This window comes from Myodes glareolus, chromosome 15 (assembly GCF_982192425.1).
Source record: "Myodes glareolus chromosome 15, mMyoGla1.1, whole genome shotgun sequence".
In the NCBI taxonomy this organism is placed as follows: domain Eukaryota; kingdom Metazoa; phylum Chordata; class Mammalia; order Rodentia; family Cricetidae; genus Myodes; species Myodes glareolus.
This window is the reverse complement of record NC_142040.1, coordinates 70,407,003-70,423,577: the sequence shown is the minus strand read 5'-3', so window position 1 is coordinate 70,423,577 and position 16,575 is coordinate 70,407,003. Positions and strand designations below refer to the sequence as shown.

Below are 16,575 nucleotides of genomic sequence, written 5' to 3'. Positions count from 1 at the left end.
CGGGCTCCAGCAAATGGTATTAACCAATCAGCATCCGAGCCTCTCCACCCTAGAAAAGCAGCTGCCGCTTGGGCTTCTCTCTCTCTCTCTCTCTCTCTCTCTCTCTCACTTCCTCTTTCGCTTTCTCTCCCTCACCTGCTCTCCCTCTTTTCTCTCTTTTTTCTTTTCCCCAATTTTCCTCAACCGAGTGCTCCAAATAAAGGCGTGATTTGGGAAGCAATCTCGATTTCGTGGTCGTCCCTTCTTGCTGGACAAGGGGGGGCGTCTCACAGGATCCGATGAATAAGATCTCTGTATGTGTGCACATTTGTAAATGCACAGCAACATTACTCGGAGGTCTTCAACTCTGACACATTTGTGTGACAGAGGACCAATACATTTGTCTAGAATTGTTAGGGAAGAAGTGTTTGCAGTAAGACTGACACCCTAAGAACCAATATTCTACTTTGTACAACTGGGATAGGAATCTTTCTAAAATTCTACCTTATACAACAGTCAACAACAACTGGACATCCTGTTGACAGTGGCACAACGTTATGACCATCACTCAGTAGAAGCTAAGCAACAGAGAGTCTTGGAATGATTTCTGGAACTTTTCTTTCTTGCCTACCTTTCCCTTTGCCATTGGGATATTGCCATTATGGTGCATCTCCTTGTTGCAAGTTTAAGACTTTGCATTTTTCTAATTCATGTTCATGATCGAATAGAGACTCGAAAAGTTCAGTGGTCATAGTCCTTTATCCAGTCTTCTGTGATGGCGAGTTCATCTCTCTTAAGCGCCTCTCTCTCCTGTTTCCTAATCTCTACTTTAGTAACAGAAAGTTTGGTAAACAAATGTCCTCTGGACAAGTGGGGACAGCCACACAGCGGTGAGATCTGTGTTGCACTAATGTGCAGGTCCAAGGGCTGAGAGGAGCACGGTGTGATTGGCTTAAGTCCCGGGATGATGTCACACATCTTTCATTCCATGCATTATATGATTCAAGGTAGGAAAGAATTTGAAAATATAAAAATAGCAAATGTTTTAAAACCCTATCATTTTTTCCTTCTAATTAAGGACTCAAGCATGTCTCATTAACTCTGCAAACTACCCTGGTTACCCCAAGACAGAGACTGGTAAGTAACACAAAATATTCCACGTTTCAGGCAGATGCTGTTGATCTAGGTTGCACTACTAGGCATTGCTGAGCCTAGGAGAGTGAAGCGATCATTCTCCTGTGACTCCTCTCTATCAGTTTTATGTAAAAAGCACGCCATAGGCTGCTGAGATGAGAAGACTCAATGTGTAAAGGCACACCATAGGTTGCTGAAATGAGAAGACTCAATGTGTAAAGGCACGCCATAGGCTGCTGAGAAGAGATGGCTCATAATGTGTAAAGGCATGCCATAGGCTGCTGAGATGAGAAGACTCCAAGTGTAAAGGCACACCATAGGCTGCTGAGATGACTCAATGTATAAAGGCACGCCATAGGCTGCTGAGAAGACTCAATGTGTAAAGGCACGCCATAGGCTGCTGAGATGACTCAATGTGTAAAGGCACGCCATAGGCTGCTGAGATGAGATGATTCAATATGTAAAGGCACGCCATAGGCTGCTGAGAAGGTCAAAGAGAAAAAGCACCTGTGCCAGTCCTGAGGACCCAAATCCAATCTCTGGGACCCACATGGTAAAAGGAGAGAATGAACTCTTGCAAGTGGTTGTCTGATCTCACATATATGCTATGACAGACTCTCTCTCTCTCTCTCTCTTTCTCACACACACACACAAACACACATACACACACATGAGAGAGAAAGAGATGAAAATCACAGAGCATGTTGTTATCAGAATCAAATTATCAAAATCAAATGAGTCCTGAACTGTGCCCCTCTAAGGCTGGCCTGGGGAGAAACGTATGCTCTAAATGTCTTACTGATACCTAGGAGTCAACACTGAGAGCTGTGTATAGAGATGTGTGGCCACATGCTGCTGGGGCTGAGAGTTAGTGTTTGAGAACTTCAGTTATTCCAAGCATAGGGCAGTCAGTAGAGCACAAAGAGAAAAGTACTCATGGCTTCAGTCGTTCAGGGCCTCTCGGTCACACCCCGTCCTAGAGAGCAGTCGGTGGCTCAGCGAGGCCTTTCTTCATGAATGAATGGATGACTAGCGACATGGACTGCATGCTGGGGTTGGACACGGGGCGGCACTTTGCGTACAATTTTCTTTCCTCTGGATACGTTTAACATTTTCTCTTTATTACCAGCTTAGAGCAATTTGATTACCATGTTCTTTGTATAGTTCCCTTCATTTTGTGCCTGTGCTTAGACTTTCCTAACTTCCTTGATATATAAATGTGTGGTTTCATTAAATATAAAAAGTTCTCACTTTTTAAAAGCTATTCTCCGCTCTCTTCCTTGCCCTCTCGTATGGGAAACATTACACATACCAGCCTACTGAGTGCAACTGTGCCGACATTGTTTTTCTTCTCTCTGTGTTTCATTTTCTATAGTTTCTTATACTGTCTTCAAGTTCTTTGATTTTTTTTTACCCTTTTGCATTATTTAGTCTGCCATTACTTTTATTCTGTGCAGTTTTAATTTCAGACACTACTTTCAAGACTCCAGAGCTTTGATTTAGGTCATCTGCATATCTCCCCTTCACTTTCTGAACACATGAAATACAGAATTTAAGTTCAAACCTTTGCATTCAAAATCTTGTAGTGTCCAAGACATTTCTTCACCTTTAAATTGTCTTAAGGACATACAAATTTCTTAAGGAACATGAAAAATGATAAAAACAGAAAAGTATACTGACAAATACAATAATTTATTTAAGATTGTATCCTAAAACATGTGATTTGCTATTACGTAAATCCTCATGTCTCAGGTCAGGCTCACCCAAGTATGCTTGTCCATAGGTGCACTGAGGAAGGGAAGCTGGGGGGACCTGTGTGCATGGGGTGCTCTTGATCCCACAGACAGACAACTGCCTGATCTGCTGCATCTTCTACTATGTCTGCATCCAGTGTTCTGATGGTCCTGCATGCTGCGGACTGTGGCAGTCACATGGCTTCTGTTCAAGAAGTCGTGTGACACACAACAGAGCTATAATTTGCTAGTCCTCTCAGGCCAAGGTTGGAATTGTGATGCAAATCAAAGCTTCTGAGCGTGAAAGCTTGGAGAGATGCAAGGCCTGCTGGCTAGCTCAAAGGCTCTTCCACTGTTACCTCTTCCCTAGCCATGGCAGGCTGTGTGCTGGCCTTCTGAAGAGCAAGACTCTTCTTTTAAAACTTCTCTCCCAATCTCTGTTTGAAAATTAGAGACAGCTTCACCTACGACCCAGCCCAACCCAAATCTTTTTTTTTAAAAAAACATTTATTTATTTATTTATTTATTTATTTATTATGTATATAGTATTCTGTCTTCTTGTATGCCTGCAGGCCAGAAGAGGGCACCAGACCTATTACAGACGGTTGTGAGCCACCGTGTGGTGGCTGGGAATTGAACTCAGGACCTTTGGAAGAGCAGGCAATGCTCTTAACCACTGAGCCATCTCTCCAGCCCCCAACCTGAATTCTTTAAGCACTGGAGGTGCCTCACGGGTGGGAGTGAACTGATCAGTCCTTTGTTTGTTTATTTGTTTCTCGAGACAGGGTTTCTCTGTGTAGCTTTGGGGCTTATCCTGGAAGTTAAGTGAGTTGAGACCGGTCTCAACCAGTGAGTTGAGACCGGTCTCAAACTCACAGAGATCTGCCTGCCTTTGCCTCCTGGGTGCTGGGATGAAAGGCGTGAGCCACCACCACCTGGTAAACCCTAAGGTCTTTGAGAGAAGAGGTGAGCTTACCCACCATGAGCAGCATCAAAAGAACTCATTAGGTCTGGGCCCAGAGAGTTAGGATGTCGGGGAAGATAAAAGGAAACAACGAAAGCTCAGGCTCCATCTATGGAAAGTAGAAGTGAGAGGAGAAAGGCAGACTTTAGAAGGACTGAGCAGGAGTGTGCAGCTGTATTGTGTCCTGTGCATCTCCAGCATGTGATTCTGAACATTATGTTTCTGCATGTCAACAGGAATATGTTTTGAAGAGAACGGGTGTCAAAGGAATAAAGTGATGATGAACATTCCAAACTCAGGCACTGATATTGAATGAATGAAACATGATGGGAAAACTCAAAATTTTTTATCTCTTTTCCTGGCCTTTCCCCCATACATCCTCTGGCTGGTACATGGAACTGTTAGCGAATGGCTAACATGTACTTCCCATGACTTCTTTAATAAGGAGAATCCTTTCTACCCCAAATGAAGGGATGATGATTTCTTATGAAAATCAGTCAGGGGCACAGTTTGGAACACCTTGGAGGAAAGGGGGTTTCTTTCTGGTCATTACAGTCATGCATCTGCTGTTTCCTTTCATTAAGTCTGCACTTTTCTTAGCTTTAAGGACCAGGAACTGGCACTACACTGTCTACATGTTCACACTGTAATTTATAAAAGGTGTTTAGATTCACCTCCCTTGATGGTCAATGGTAATGCTTTGAAACATCAACATATCGTAATAATTCCTGAAGGATAAGCAGGTTAGCTATCCATGAAAAATGATACACATTTTAGAGGGTTTTTAATGGCTGTACTCATGTCTGTTTCTCTACATTTACAATGGTCTTCAAGGACACTCAAGTACCTAAAAAAATTTTAAGGGCATTCTCTAAGTCCAGCAGCTCAATAGAATTGGTTTTCTCTAATGTCTTAAAAATATTTATTAGAATTACATTTTTTTTTCAAACCTATACTTGTACCATTTTTAAAAGTTGCTCATAATTCCAGATTGTTTTTGTATTGCAATGAACTAGTCATACCTTCCAGCTCCCTGCAGCCAAGTTCTGCAGGGCGCCTGCTGCCCCTTCCAGCGTGTCTGGGTTTGAGCACTCAGAGAGCAGTGTGAGGTAGGGTTTGACTATGGATGGGTGCCACAGCATCTGGATCCCTTTGGGTGGTTCTGCACAGTCTGGAAGAGGTCCTACTCCATCCCACTGGGGAAAGAAAAACGAGAGAGTAAATATCTTTAACATCTTTATGCTTCACGATACTGCCTCCTACATAAATCACAGGTTAACACAAAAGCAGGCATTATAGCATTCTGTCAAAAGCAATGAAGCAGAGAGGGTCAGCAGTTGAAGAACCACCAAAAATCAGAGAGCTATTCTTGATACAGAACTTTTGATCAAGGGAGGATGGGGGTTGGCCTATGTTCAGAAGTGACTGTGCCTAGCATTTGAAGGGGGTCCGCTCTTGGAAATATTCCAACACAACTGCTAGATCAAGGAAGGAGACAGAGATGCATAATTCTGGAGTGCAAGAATGGCAAGATCAAGGTCACATATTTTATTATCGGCACATAGCAGACACTGCACAGAAGTGATAAGCTACCAACCTAACACCTTTATTTATTCTGCATAAGTGTGATAACTTCTGCACAACTCTGGTAAGTTTCCATGTCTTAGGCTTGATGAAGGTTACCATCACTGTTTCTAACAAACACATAAAAATGTACAACGGAGAGCAAATTGTTATACTTAGTATATACATTGACATGAACTATGCAAATGTACTCCTGGCTGTACTGAAGCTCACTGTGTAGACCAGGCTGGCCTTGAACTCAGAGACCTGCCCTCCTCTGCCTTCCCAGTGCTAGGATTAAAGGCATACACCACCATACCAGGTGGAAAGTTTAGATAGATCATACTGCCATTCTATGGTTAAATTTACTTTCTGCTGAATATAATGAATAATAAGAGAATCTGTAACCAAAACCTAACTGCATATAGCTTAAAAATTATAGCTTATATTCACAAGGATATACCAGTTCACCACTAAAAATGGCTGCCATGAGGACTGCGGCATCTTGGGCAAATTGTAACAATAAAAGTTAAATGAATGAAGTAAAGTAAAGGTGTGTAGGTTAATGTTTATCCTAAGCAAATGCATTAGAAAAGTCTATAATAATAATAGTGAAAAGCTTTAATAAAATGATTCAGTTCTATTTTTTGCACATCAAATCTTATATTGTTTCTTGATTTAGCATTTCTCTGTGTAGCTTTGGAGCCTGTCCTGGAACTAGCTTTTGTAGACCAGGCTGGCCTTGAACCCACAGAGATCTGCTTGCCTCTACCTCCTGAGTGCTGAGATTAAAGGCATGCGCCACCACCCACCACCACCCAGCATAATCTTGTATCACACTTATTTTTAAAAGTAACAACATTAAAATAATATATTCATCTTTGATCGCATAAATATTATCTTCTGTGAAAACTAAAGGCAGGGAGCACAGGTCAAATTATCTATTTATATCTATGTACATGCATATATATATATATATGTATACACACACACAAATATTACATTTAATCCTGAGATAGTTTATAGACAAAGCAATTTCTTTCAGGTTTAGAGAAGAGATGCTAAGCTATTCGACTTATTGTATACCTTAATAATTACATCAAAGTAAACACAGTTGATATATATATAGTGTTCTTGCATACATTTTATGTACATAGATATATCTGTAGATATGTCTACAGGTGAGCCAACATGAAAATATTACTAGATTTCAGAATCAGAATAAGCACATGCAGTGTTAAGTTTCCATCAGGGAAAGTGCTGGCTTGCCTAGTATCCTTGTTACATAAAAATGGAGATGTGAGAGACACTTTGTTACTTAACTGCCATAATAGTTTCAAGAATTTCATTATTTGCCGAGATAAAGATAAAGCACTCCTGTCTTGTTTCTCTCAATTATGCTGTGGCTCGGTTTAAGTTAAGGCTGCGGCCTGGCAATAAATGACATCCCACCGATGGACGGTGGCTAAGCCATAAAAGGTCATTCTTAATTAGCTGGACATGCAATTTCAAGTTTGTCATCAGGGCACTCAGTGTACGAGGCTTCTTGTTCTTTTCATCCAACTCTCATCTTGACTGCTCCAAGAAGCCCCACGTCTGTGAACAGCCACCCATAGAAGAGGCCTATGCCTTTTAAATGTTAGGAGGAAAGTTACCCAGCCCTGCCACTCTGCTCCTGGCTTGTTACTCGAAACTAGCTTGTCGCAAATGAAGAGAAAGGCAGCACCAGAGAATGAGCAGTCATTCTGTAACTTTGCCTGCTTCAAGGCCGAGCAGGAATAACACAGGCTTCTCAAGAGTCCAGACTGGCAGAGCGAGTCTATCTGCTAGTACGAGAGATAGACACAGATTTCATTTGTTTTTTTTCGTTTGCTTCATTTTCTAGTCTGTTATCTCTTAGAACATTTCAAGTTCTGAAAGTCTAATAATAGTCACAGAAATCAGCATATAAAACTTCAGCTGAGCCCAGACGAGCTTTGCCTCTATCAGGACCGTCACACACACACATACACAGACACGCACACACAGACACGCACACGCACGCATACGCACGCGCACGCACACACACACGCACACACACACAGACACACACACACACACACACGCACACGCACGGAAGGAGGGTGTGCTGGGATGCTTGCTATGGGATGTGGCAGCTGATGTACATGGGAACGACAGTCACATTCACTTTGGCTGGGATTCATCTCATTCCCCTTTTCCCAACTCCTGCTCTATAATGCACAGTAAATGATTAGATCACTAGACACCTTTCTTCTGCTCTGACATGTCTTCTCTGCAAGCCTTAAATACCTTTTATTATAATCATGTCTCAACAGCTTCATAGGAAATCCGAGGAAATAAAAGAACAACTGGCGTGAGCGTGGATAATCTTTGATAGTGACCAGGGGCTGGAGTTCAAAGGGGGAAATCACTGCGATTTCAGAAAGTTGACGAAACCCAGATATGTTAATACTGAAGAAAAAGAACCATTTCAAAGCCAGTCAATGTAACGGACCTTTATCTGGGCACTTTTATTGAGTTAATTAAAGAGGAAGCATCAATTTTCCCTTAAAAACAGTTGGGAGCATTCGATATATGCTGTGTCGATATATGTGACCTTGTTTAGCTGGCTAATCAACACCAAGAAGGTGTAGGTCAATGTTGGTGTGGATTTAATGGTGCAGGATGCAGGTGAACTGTATGTAGCAACTGTTTGTTATTTCCTTTAAAATTTCACACGTGAGTGCTGTATTTACATTATTTCTACATCTTCTCCCTCTACAGCTCCTCCCCATCCCCATGATTCCCTGTCAAATTCATGATCTTTTCCTTCTTCAATTACTATTGTTGAGTATATATGAAAAAATGCATCTGCTGAGTCCATTTAGCATTGCTCATATGTATATGTGTTTATGCTGATTGTTTGGAATTAAATCTAACCAGGGGTTTGACCTTGGAGAAGACTGAGTCTCCCTTTCTCAACAGCCATGAACCGCCTGGAGCCCTTCATCTGGGGTGAGGCCTTGGGAGACTCCTTCCATCCATGTTGGCACGTCCACTGTTGCTGGTTTTGTGTAGATGCCTCTGGTTTTGGGATTTCACAGGTATACAGCATCCCTGTAGTACACAGCTGACACTGTCTCTTAGCAGATGGTCTAGTCTTCCGGTTCCGACAGTCTTTCTGCCCAGTTTTCCACAGTACTCCTTGAGCCTTGGGTGCAGAAGTGCACTGTGGGTGTATCCACCATTGCTGGGTAGTCCACAGTCACTTGTTCTCTGGATTTTGACAAGTTGTGGATTTCTGCAATGGCTTCTATCTGCTGTGTGTACGGGGGGTGGGGGTGGGGGAAGGACCTTCCTTCATTGGTAACGGGTCAGATCAACACTTATATCTGGGTATAAGGTAGAGTGTTTAAGTGAAGTTACAAATTAAACTAATTAGGAGACAGCAGTAGGCTCTCCTCCAGGGCCCATCACCTCACCGGCCAAGGGTAGCTGGAGGGTTTACAGGACCAGGGGCTACAGGAAGTCCAATTAGACAGCTGTCGGTTACTCTCGAGATGCAGGTGCCACTACTGTGCCCTTGCAGAGATCTCGCCACTGTCCTGCTTCAATCCGTTGCCGTGGTTCACTTTACAGTGGCCTATGACTACAGATTGGCTTTTCGGATTGGCTTTTCTCCTTTGGCAGCTTCCTGGCACCTTTAGATACTATGAGAGTCAGTCCCCAGAAAGGAGCCTCTGCGCCGGTTCCACGGATTTCTGCCAGTCCTGTGTCAAATGTGTGTGGTGTTTCCAGTGATGGGGTGTGTTCATATCTCTACATATGAATGGCAAATGCTGACAGGTATGTGGAGGAAGGGGGATTACTATTTATTGTTTTGATTGCAAACTGGATCAGCCATCATGGAAATCAGTTTGGAGAATTCTCATAAAGCTAAAAATAGATCATATCGTGATATACAGTAGTACTGAAAAACCTTCCAGATATTACTACTGCATGTACATCATTTCTCTCCCTAGTTCCTCCTTCTGATCATTGTTTTCTTGAACCTAGTCATTCCGACTGGGGTAAGATGAAATCTCAAAGTAGTTAAAATTTGTATTTCCCTAATTGCTAAGGATGCTGAACACTTTTAAAGGTATTTATTACCCACTTTTAGTTGTTCTTTTGTGAATTCTCTGTTCAGATTTAGAGTCCAAATTTTAAAATCTGTTCATTTGTTTTCTTGATTCTGCTTTTTTATTTGTTGATTCAGGTTATTAATCCCCTATCACATGCAGAGTTGAGAGAATTTCCTCCCATTCTGTGGGCTTTGTCTTCACCTGGTGGAGTATGTTCTTTGCTCAATACAAGTTTTTAGTTTTACAAGGTCTTATTTGTTAACTATTGGCTTTAATTCCTGAACGAGTGGAGTTCTATTCAGAATGTCATTTCTTGTGTTTACATTGTGTGGGATACTGCTTATGCTTCCTGAGCACTTTCAGATTTATCATCAAGATCTTGGCATATAAAGAATAATAATAAAACTGGGATAAACAAAACCAAATAAGCTGGAATATGAAAGCATCAGGGATGTTGGCCTGGTTGTGCATGGGATGCTGGCGTGGCAGTGCATGGGATGCTGGCATGGTGGTACAGGGGATGCTGGCATGGTGGCTGGCATGGCAGTGCATGGGATGCTGGCCTGGTTGTGCATAGGATGCTGGCCTGGTTGTGCATGGGATGCTGGCGTGGCGGTGCATGGGATGCTGATGCATGGTGGCACATGCCTGTAATCTCCACTTAGGAGCTGAAGGTAGGAGGCTAAGAGCTTGGAGTCCAGGCTCAGCTACACAGTGAGTATGAATACCTTGTATGAAAACTATTTCAATAAAAGGAGAAAACAATTGTATTTTAAAATGCTTTAAAGATAACTAGCAGAGAGAAGTTTGAATGCTTCCCGCACAAGGAAATGACACAAGCTTTAGGAGAAGAGATGTCACCTGTGCTGATGCAATTATTATAACTGCTCACATGGACTGGAACATCATCCTGTGCGCCCAAGTCTGTACAACTGCCAAGGGGCAGTTAAAACTATCAAAATTCTCTTTGGTGCCCTTGTTGGGTTCGGATTCTACTTAAAATGTTTCTACTACAGTTAAGTTGAGGATTAAAAATAGAAGTCATTTTTCCTTTATATGAAGAGAAAGGCATAACTTAGGGCTAAAAAATCGAAAAAACCAATAAAAAAAAACAACCAAGTGACAATGCCAATACAATTTACAAAGGGACTTTTCAAATAGGTCCTAAGAAGACTCACGGAATCATTCTCTTTATTACATTCCAAAGCTCATGCTGAATATGGAGAAATCCAGGAAAATTTCAGCTCTTCCTTACCAGACCTCACTGTCCTCACTGTCTTGTCTCAAGTGCCCTAGGCTGTATACCATGGACTTGCTAAAAAGTGAAAATCACTTGTTACACAGGTAGAAGGATCGCCACCAAAGGGGAAGTGTGAAAACACTGGCTTCTTCTGCCCAAAGCGTCATAACTTCGCTCTAATCTTAGCCAGCTAAATTTATGCTCCAAAAATATGTTTTCTTGGTGAATTGTTTCTGAGGATCACAGATAGGAAAGGCCAGTCTTATCTGCAGAATGTGTCCATAGTTCCTAGATTTCTTGGCCGATGAGGGACAACCACATTATGTCTGCACAGGCAAACTCTAGCTAACTGAAAGAACAAGTGAGACAGGAACTGCCACGAGATAAAGGGAGAGGATGTGCAGCAATGGGGAGCAGTCTGACTTACGATCCCATTTTTCCTTCCCGGGGAAGTCACAGGTTGTAAAATGTAGGAAGACAAAGTGCTTTAGTATGCAGGATATTTTCTCAAACTGGGTTTGATTTAATTGGGCTGCAGTCTGGATAAAATGCCTCTACAGATAACAATCCAACTCCAAATTCCTCCACTGTCTTGTTGCTGGTGTGGTACGAATGGCACATCATGATTTTGCCTTCAGGGTATATTCTTGATCACTCCTAGCCTTTTGGGGATGGGGGTGTGGTAGGAGAGAGATAGCGGAATGGGGACTTATAAACTCTAACTGTAAGCTAGAAGGGAAAGGATATTTTATGCTGTTTCTTGGGGTTCCAAAAGTGAAGCTAGCTCAGGTGTGTGGATTTCTGCAAGCGCTATCCAGAGCCACAGTGCACAGCTGAGGCTGGGAAGAGTTTACAGGCCTAGTCAGCTGTGTTTTGGAGACACTGCATTGTCTCCAGGCTCAACTTATACACAATGAGAAGAGATTGGACACTTGTATCAAGGAGGAGGGCTTTAGTTACAAAGTATCAGAATAAAGGCATTGCAGGATAGCCTTGGGTTTAGCCATGGAGGCTGGGCATACAAACATCCCTTAGGATGGAAGATGTGTTGCCAGGGCAGCTCAGCCTTATTGGATCCATTTGGACCATTTTCTACATCTCTTTGTTACGATTACTGGAGCAGCACTATGTTTATCCTGAGTTCTTCTCCTGCTCCTTCCCGTCTCAGCCTAGAAAAACCTGAAGTCTGATCTCTGCAGAGGCACTGTCTCTGGTGTGTTAATACCTTTCTCATAGCTCTGTTGACTTGGTTATTTGGTTGGTGACTCAGATGGTCTTGCTCACTGGACAACGGGCAATGTCTGGAAGCTTTGGTTGTCATAAGTGGTGGAAGAGGTGCTACTGGCATCTCCTGGTAGAGCCCAGGGAGGCCGGCAAACACTAACACACAGGCAGACCAAACACAGAATTATCCAGCACAAAGGGCTTTCAGTGCTAGACCTTGTCCAATAGGCTAAGCAACCATTTTTGATGGCCAGGAGTAGTGAGCAGTAAGGTATACCTCAGCAAATTAAATGGGACATGTGTTTCGCTCTCTGAGCTCCTTTGACGTGCTGTTAGCAGTGAGGAAGGAGGAGAAGAATCTCGGGCATGGATGGGAACAGTGGGACCGTGCAGCCAGTCTCATGGGAATGTGCACTGTGCCGCTTCTGGGATGCTGAGTGTGGTTCTTAAGTCAACAACATCCTAGCATATGGTGGGGTGAGAGTGGAGTGAGACAAAGCTGGAGCCAACAGCAGAAGGGACGGAAAGCAGCAGATGGCCAGAAAGGAAGCGGTATTAAGCAGCAAAATAAAACTGTGGCTGCTAATAAGGCAAAGAAAATTGTCTGGAAAGAATAAGGCAGTTGTGACATCAAGACATGAAAATTTTAAGGTCACTAATAGTGCCATAAAGGACACAGTCACTAGGGTGATTATATATGTAAAACCAAATTCATCTATTTAAATTACCACTCATAGAGTAATGAAGACAAATACTGGGGACTCAGTCAGCGTGTTCAAAGATGAGAACTTAAGTTTGGAAACCCAGCAGCCACTGAAGAAAGTCAGGTAGAGTGGCATCCACTTGCAATCCCCACACACGGGCAGGCAATGACAAAAGGAGGTCTGGAGTTGGTGGACACCATTGATTAGTCACATGGTTAAGCTACTGGTGCAGTGAGAAACCCTGTCTAAAAACAAAGAAAATGAGGCATGCACTTGAGGAACCTGTGGCCTTCACATGCATGTGTACACACACTCATACATGAGCATGTATATCTACATTTGAACACAATCACATTTACATGTGCCATTCACATGCAAAAACATAAATAGTAGTTTGGGTGTCAAAAGCCTTAAGACATTTCATCTGTTCTAGATGCTTCCTGGTGGATACATTTTTAAGAAGTGATTAAAGAGGTAGGTGAGCGTTGACTATACAAATGTTTACTACAGTTCACATCAGTGAAAATTTCTACTGGTAAAGGCTTGGGTCAGCACACCATGACATGAGTCAAGGGTAAAATTTTCAGTAGCTTTTCTGCTTCCCAGGCTAAAGGGCTATCTGCCAGGAAGGAGACAGGCCGTGCCGTATCAGGTAACAAGTGGCTGGCATTAGAACAATGGGTCTTCTCTACACTTCTCGCCATCACAGATGTGTCCAGCCAAGTAGAGGACAGGTGGCCTGAGGGTCGGTAAGAAGGGGCTACATTCTTTGCAGAGAGTTTATGAAGAATAAAATGAATAAGAGATCTGTTATGACTACCTTGTGTAGGCATTGCTAAACAATTTGAACAATACTTCTTTCTGAGAGGTTCCCCTACTGGACCTACTTAATACTCCAGGGCATCCCTTTTTGCTCATTGAAGCATTGCTGAAGGATAATTTGCAGAGGACCCAGGCTGTTCTAGGAAAGCGCTATCCTTTGATAAGGCTCTGCTCTGACACACAGGCCACCTGGAGATCAGGGATGTGTCCAGAGGGGCGGGAAATGCTTGTCGTCTGTTTTTGCTCATGGACTGTAGATGAGAAGAATTCTGGGACCAGGAAGAGGAGTTCAGGATCCTAAAGATAAGATCTCTGAAAAAGATCTAGCATCTGCTCCTGCCAACTATAGGATGGTGGTCTGACCAGTGGGCAAGACTTACTAGAAGAACCTATGTGCCTGCACCCAACCAACGGCGTCACTGTACTTGTCACGCCAAAGCTATGGATGTATGCAGGATGAAAAGATTCAAAATGATGGATGATCACCTGTGAACTGTCAGCTCTGTTCTCATAGGTGAGGGCGCTGTGCATGCATGAATATTTCTTCTTAGAGTGTGTTTCTATTTTGCCTACATACTATTTTCACATGATGGATATATATGCATCATCCCATAGTGTTTGGGGGTATCCATTCCAGGATCCTCAGCAGATACCAAATCCATGTTCAATTTCCCACACAAAAATGGTGTAGTGTTTGCGTATGACCTGTGCTATTTGTTTTTAAATCATCTCTAGACCACTTATTGTAAATAACATCGCATAAATTGTGTGGACTAAGCTGCTGTGCTATATTATTTCAGGACTACCTGTAGATTCTGAACATGTTTGGAACAGAGTTTATTCCTGAGTATTTTGTCTGTTGTTGGTTGCATATGCCAATACAGAATCCAGAGGTGAAAGCCACTTGGATTTCTTTTCTTAATTAACATTTGCTTTGTCTGACAGGAAACACTGTCAAATGAATTCAAATCTCTAATGTAACATTTTGAACGAGTATTAAAATTAACATTTGTGCCTTGAGATATTGCATGCTATTTAGGCTCAGATTCTCATTTTCAGGCCAATATCATACACATGAGTTGGTGGGCTTCCAAAAGGCTAAAGCCCAGTGCTAAAATCCTGAAGATTCAAGAAAATGTGGCAGGCGATGGGCTCCATGGCAGCGTTCAAGAATGCTATGCTAATCCCTCGAGGGCAAAGTATTCCTTTTTCCACTATGATCTAAAATAGCATCTGCAAGGATGCTTTGACACATTTATACTACATGCATGCAATTGTAAGTTATGTATGAATGTATGTATGTATGTATGTATGTATGTATGTGAACACATGTGTAAGCTTGTGTGTGGGTTTATATGTCTGTGTTGGGTGTGTTTGCATGTATGTAGACCAGAGGATAACTTCAGGTGTTGTTCTTAAGGCACAATCCATCTTTTAATTTTTTTAAGACAGTGTCTTTCTAACAAGGAAGAACATATAAATAGTCTAGGGCTCCCACCTCCCCAACCCTAACACTGGGACTGGGAGGACACACTGCCATGCCCAGCTTCTTATTTTACACAGATTTTCGTGAGAGAACTCAGTACTTTATTGACTGAATTAACATCCCAGGCCACATATTCTATGCTCCTAAATGATGATAATGTAGAATGTGTATTATATTAGGTTTCTAGGTAATTCTTGATTTCAACTATCAATGTGTTATCATGTAGAGGAGATGAAAACCCAGGAAAGAGAAGACCATGGGGTATACCATCTCATGGCCACTTGAACATAAAATCTCTTCAAGAAAGAAAAAATTGAGACTGGACAAACCCTGGTTATGAACACCACTTAAAACAAGACTCTGGAAAGACCCAGAGGCACTGGAGGCCACGCCCCAATGGCCATACAGTATAACTGGTGCCACGTGTTGGCCTGAAGGTCACATGTGGAGATAAGTTCCATACAGGCCTTCTATACCCTCTGTAAGACCCACTGATGTGTCCAACTCCAGAGACTATGAGAGCAGTCTGAGTACATGAAGACACGGAGTAGATTAGGGACCAGTGAACAGTTTCACACGAGGTTGCTTTGGAAGGGTGCGGCTGAGGTTTAATTTGCTTGTGAGGAATCATTCTCCCAGTGAAGTTGTGAAGGAATGCCAAGGAGAGTTTAACAGATGAAACTTCTCACTAACCTAAGCATCTAGCATCTACAACTAAAGAGGGAGATCTGCACAACGCCAAACATTACCTCTTCCAGGGATAATGCTGCAATAGATCACGCAACAAAGATGATTACAACAGAAAATCTACCCTATGTGTGTGTAAAGACTGGGTCGGAATCATGTTGGAGTCTGATCAGTTTCCTGACACTCCTTTGAACACACACCTAACTTTTCATCTCTTTGAGAGGAGAACTTCCTGGTGACTCCTGGGACAAGGAGTTGAGCTCGCAAGTTCCCAGTTGCCTTTGCTGCTTTGGCCCTGTGGTTTTCTTCTGGTGCCAGACTCGCATTGAGTGAGACCTAGGTCAGCCTGACCTGCAGCCAGTAGTAGGACAGTGTGGTGTGACCCTTCCGCCATGATGGAGCAGAACCCATCAGTGTGCTGTTACCGGGTCCTCGGCCACATGCCAAGTTGAAAAACAAACCCCAAAGGGCTTCTTTATACAAAAAAAGAAGTATTAATTTTGTCTTCTACTTTTTTAGGTTGCTCTATTGCCCTGAGAGGCTAGATTGTCATCACAAAACTGTACAGTGGGACAGAGAGAATCCTGATGGTTTGTCACTTTGGGAAGTTTTATCCAGGAAGGGACACCAGGAACTATGGGCTTTGGGGTTCAGCAACAGACAGTGAGCAGAGTCAGCTGCCAAGAGCTTTTATAGGCGAGGGCAAAACATGCACCGTTCATATAGATCTGTACTCAGGGTGACAGTTCAGGTATGTTTCCATAGCAACCACTTAATTAAATGAAAGCAAGAAAGTGCTATACCTTTGCAGTGTACATTTCTCTGAGTTATCCCTATCAAGGAAATAAAAGGAAACATTTCTGAGATTTTTATCTTATAACTCAGTCTGACCTGCAGAATTGTATAGGTTCTTCT

At 42.6% G+C, this 16,575-nt stretch overlaps 1 protein-coding gene across 4 annotated transcripts in view; it reads right to left on the bottom strand.

Annotated features, from left to right (window-relative positions):
* Positions 1 to 16,575, bottom strand: part of Ctnnd2 (catenin delta 2) — an 804,341-nt gene that overhangs the window by 95,596 nt on the left and 692,170 nt on the right. For all 4 annotated transcript variants that reach the window (XM_085676585.2, XM_087896972.1, XM_087896974.1 and 1 more), the window contains one exon: positions 4,833 to 5,006. In XM_085676585.2, the coding sequence (XP_085532711.2) occupies positions 4,833 to 5,006 (174 nt within the window). The remainder of the gene's footprint in view (positions 1 to 4,832; positions 5,007 to 16,575) is intronic.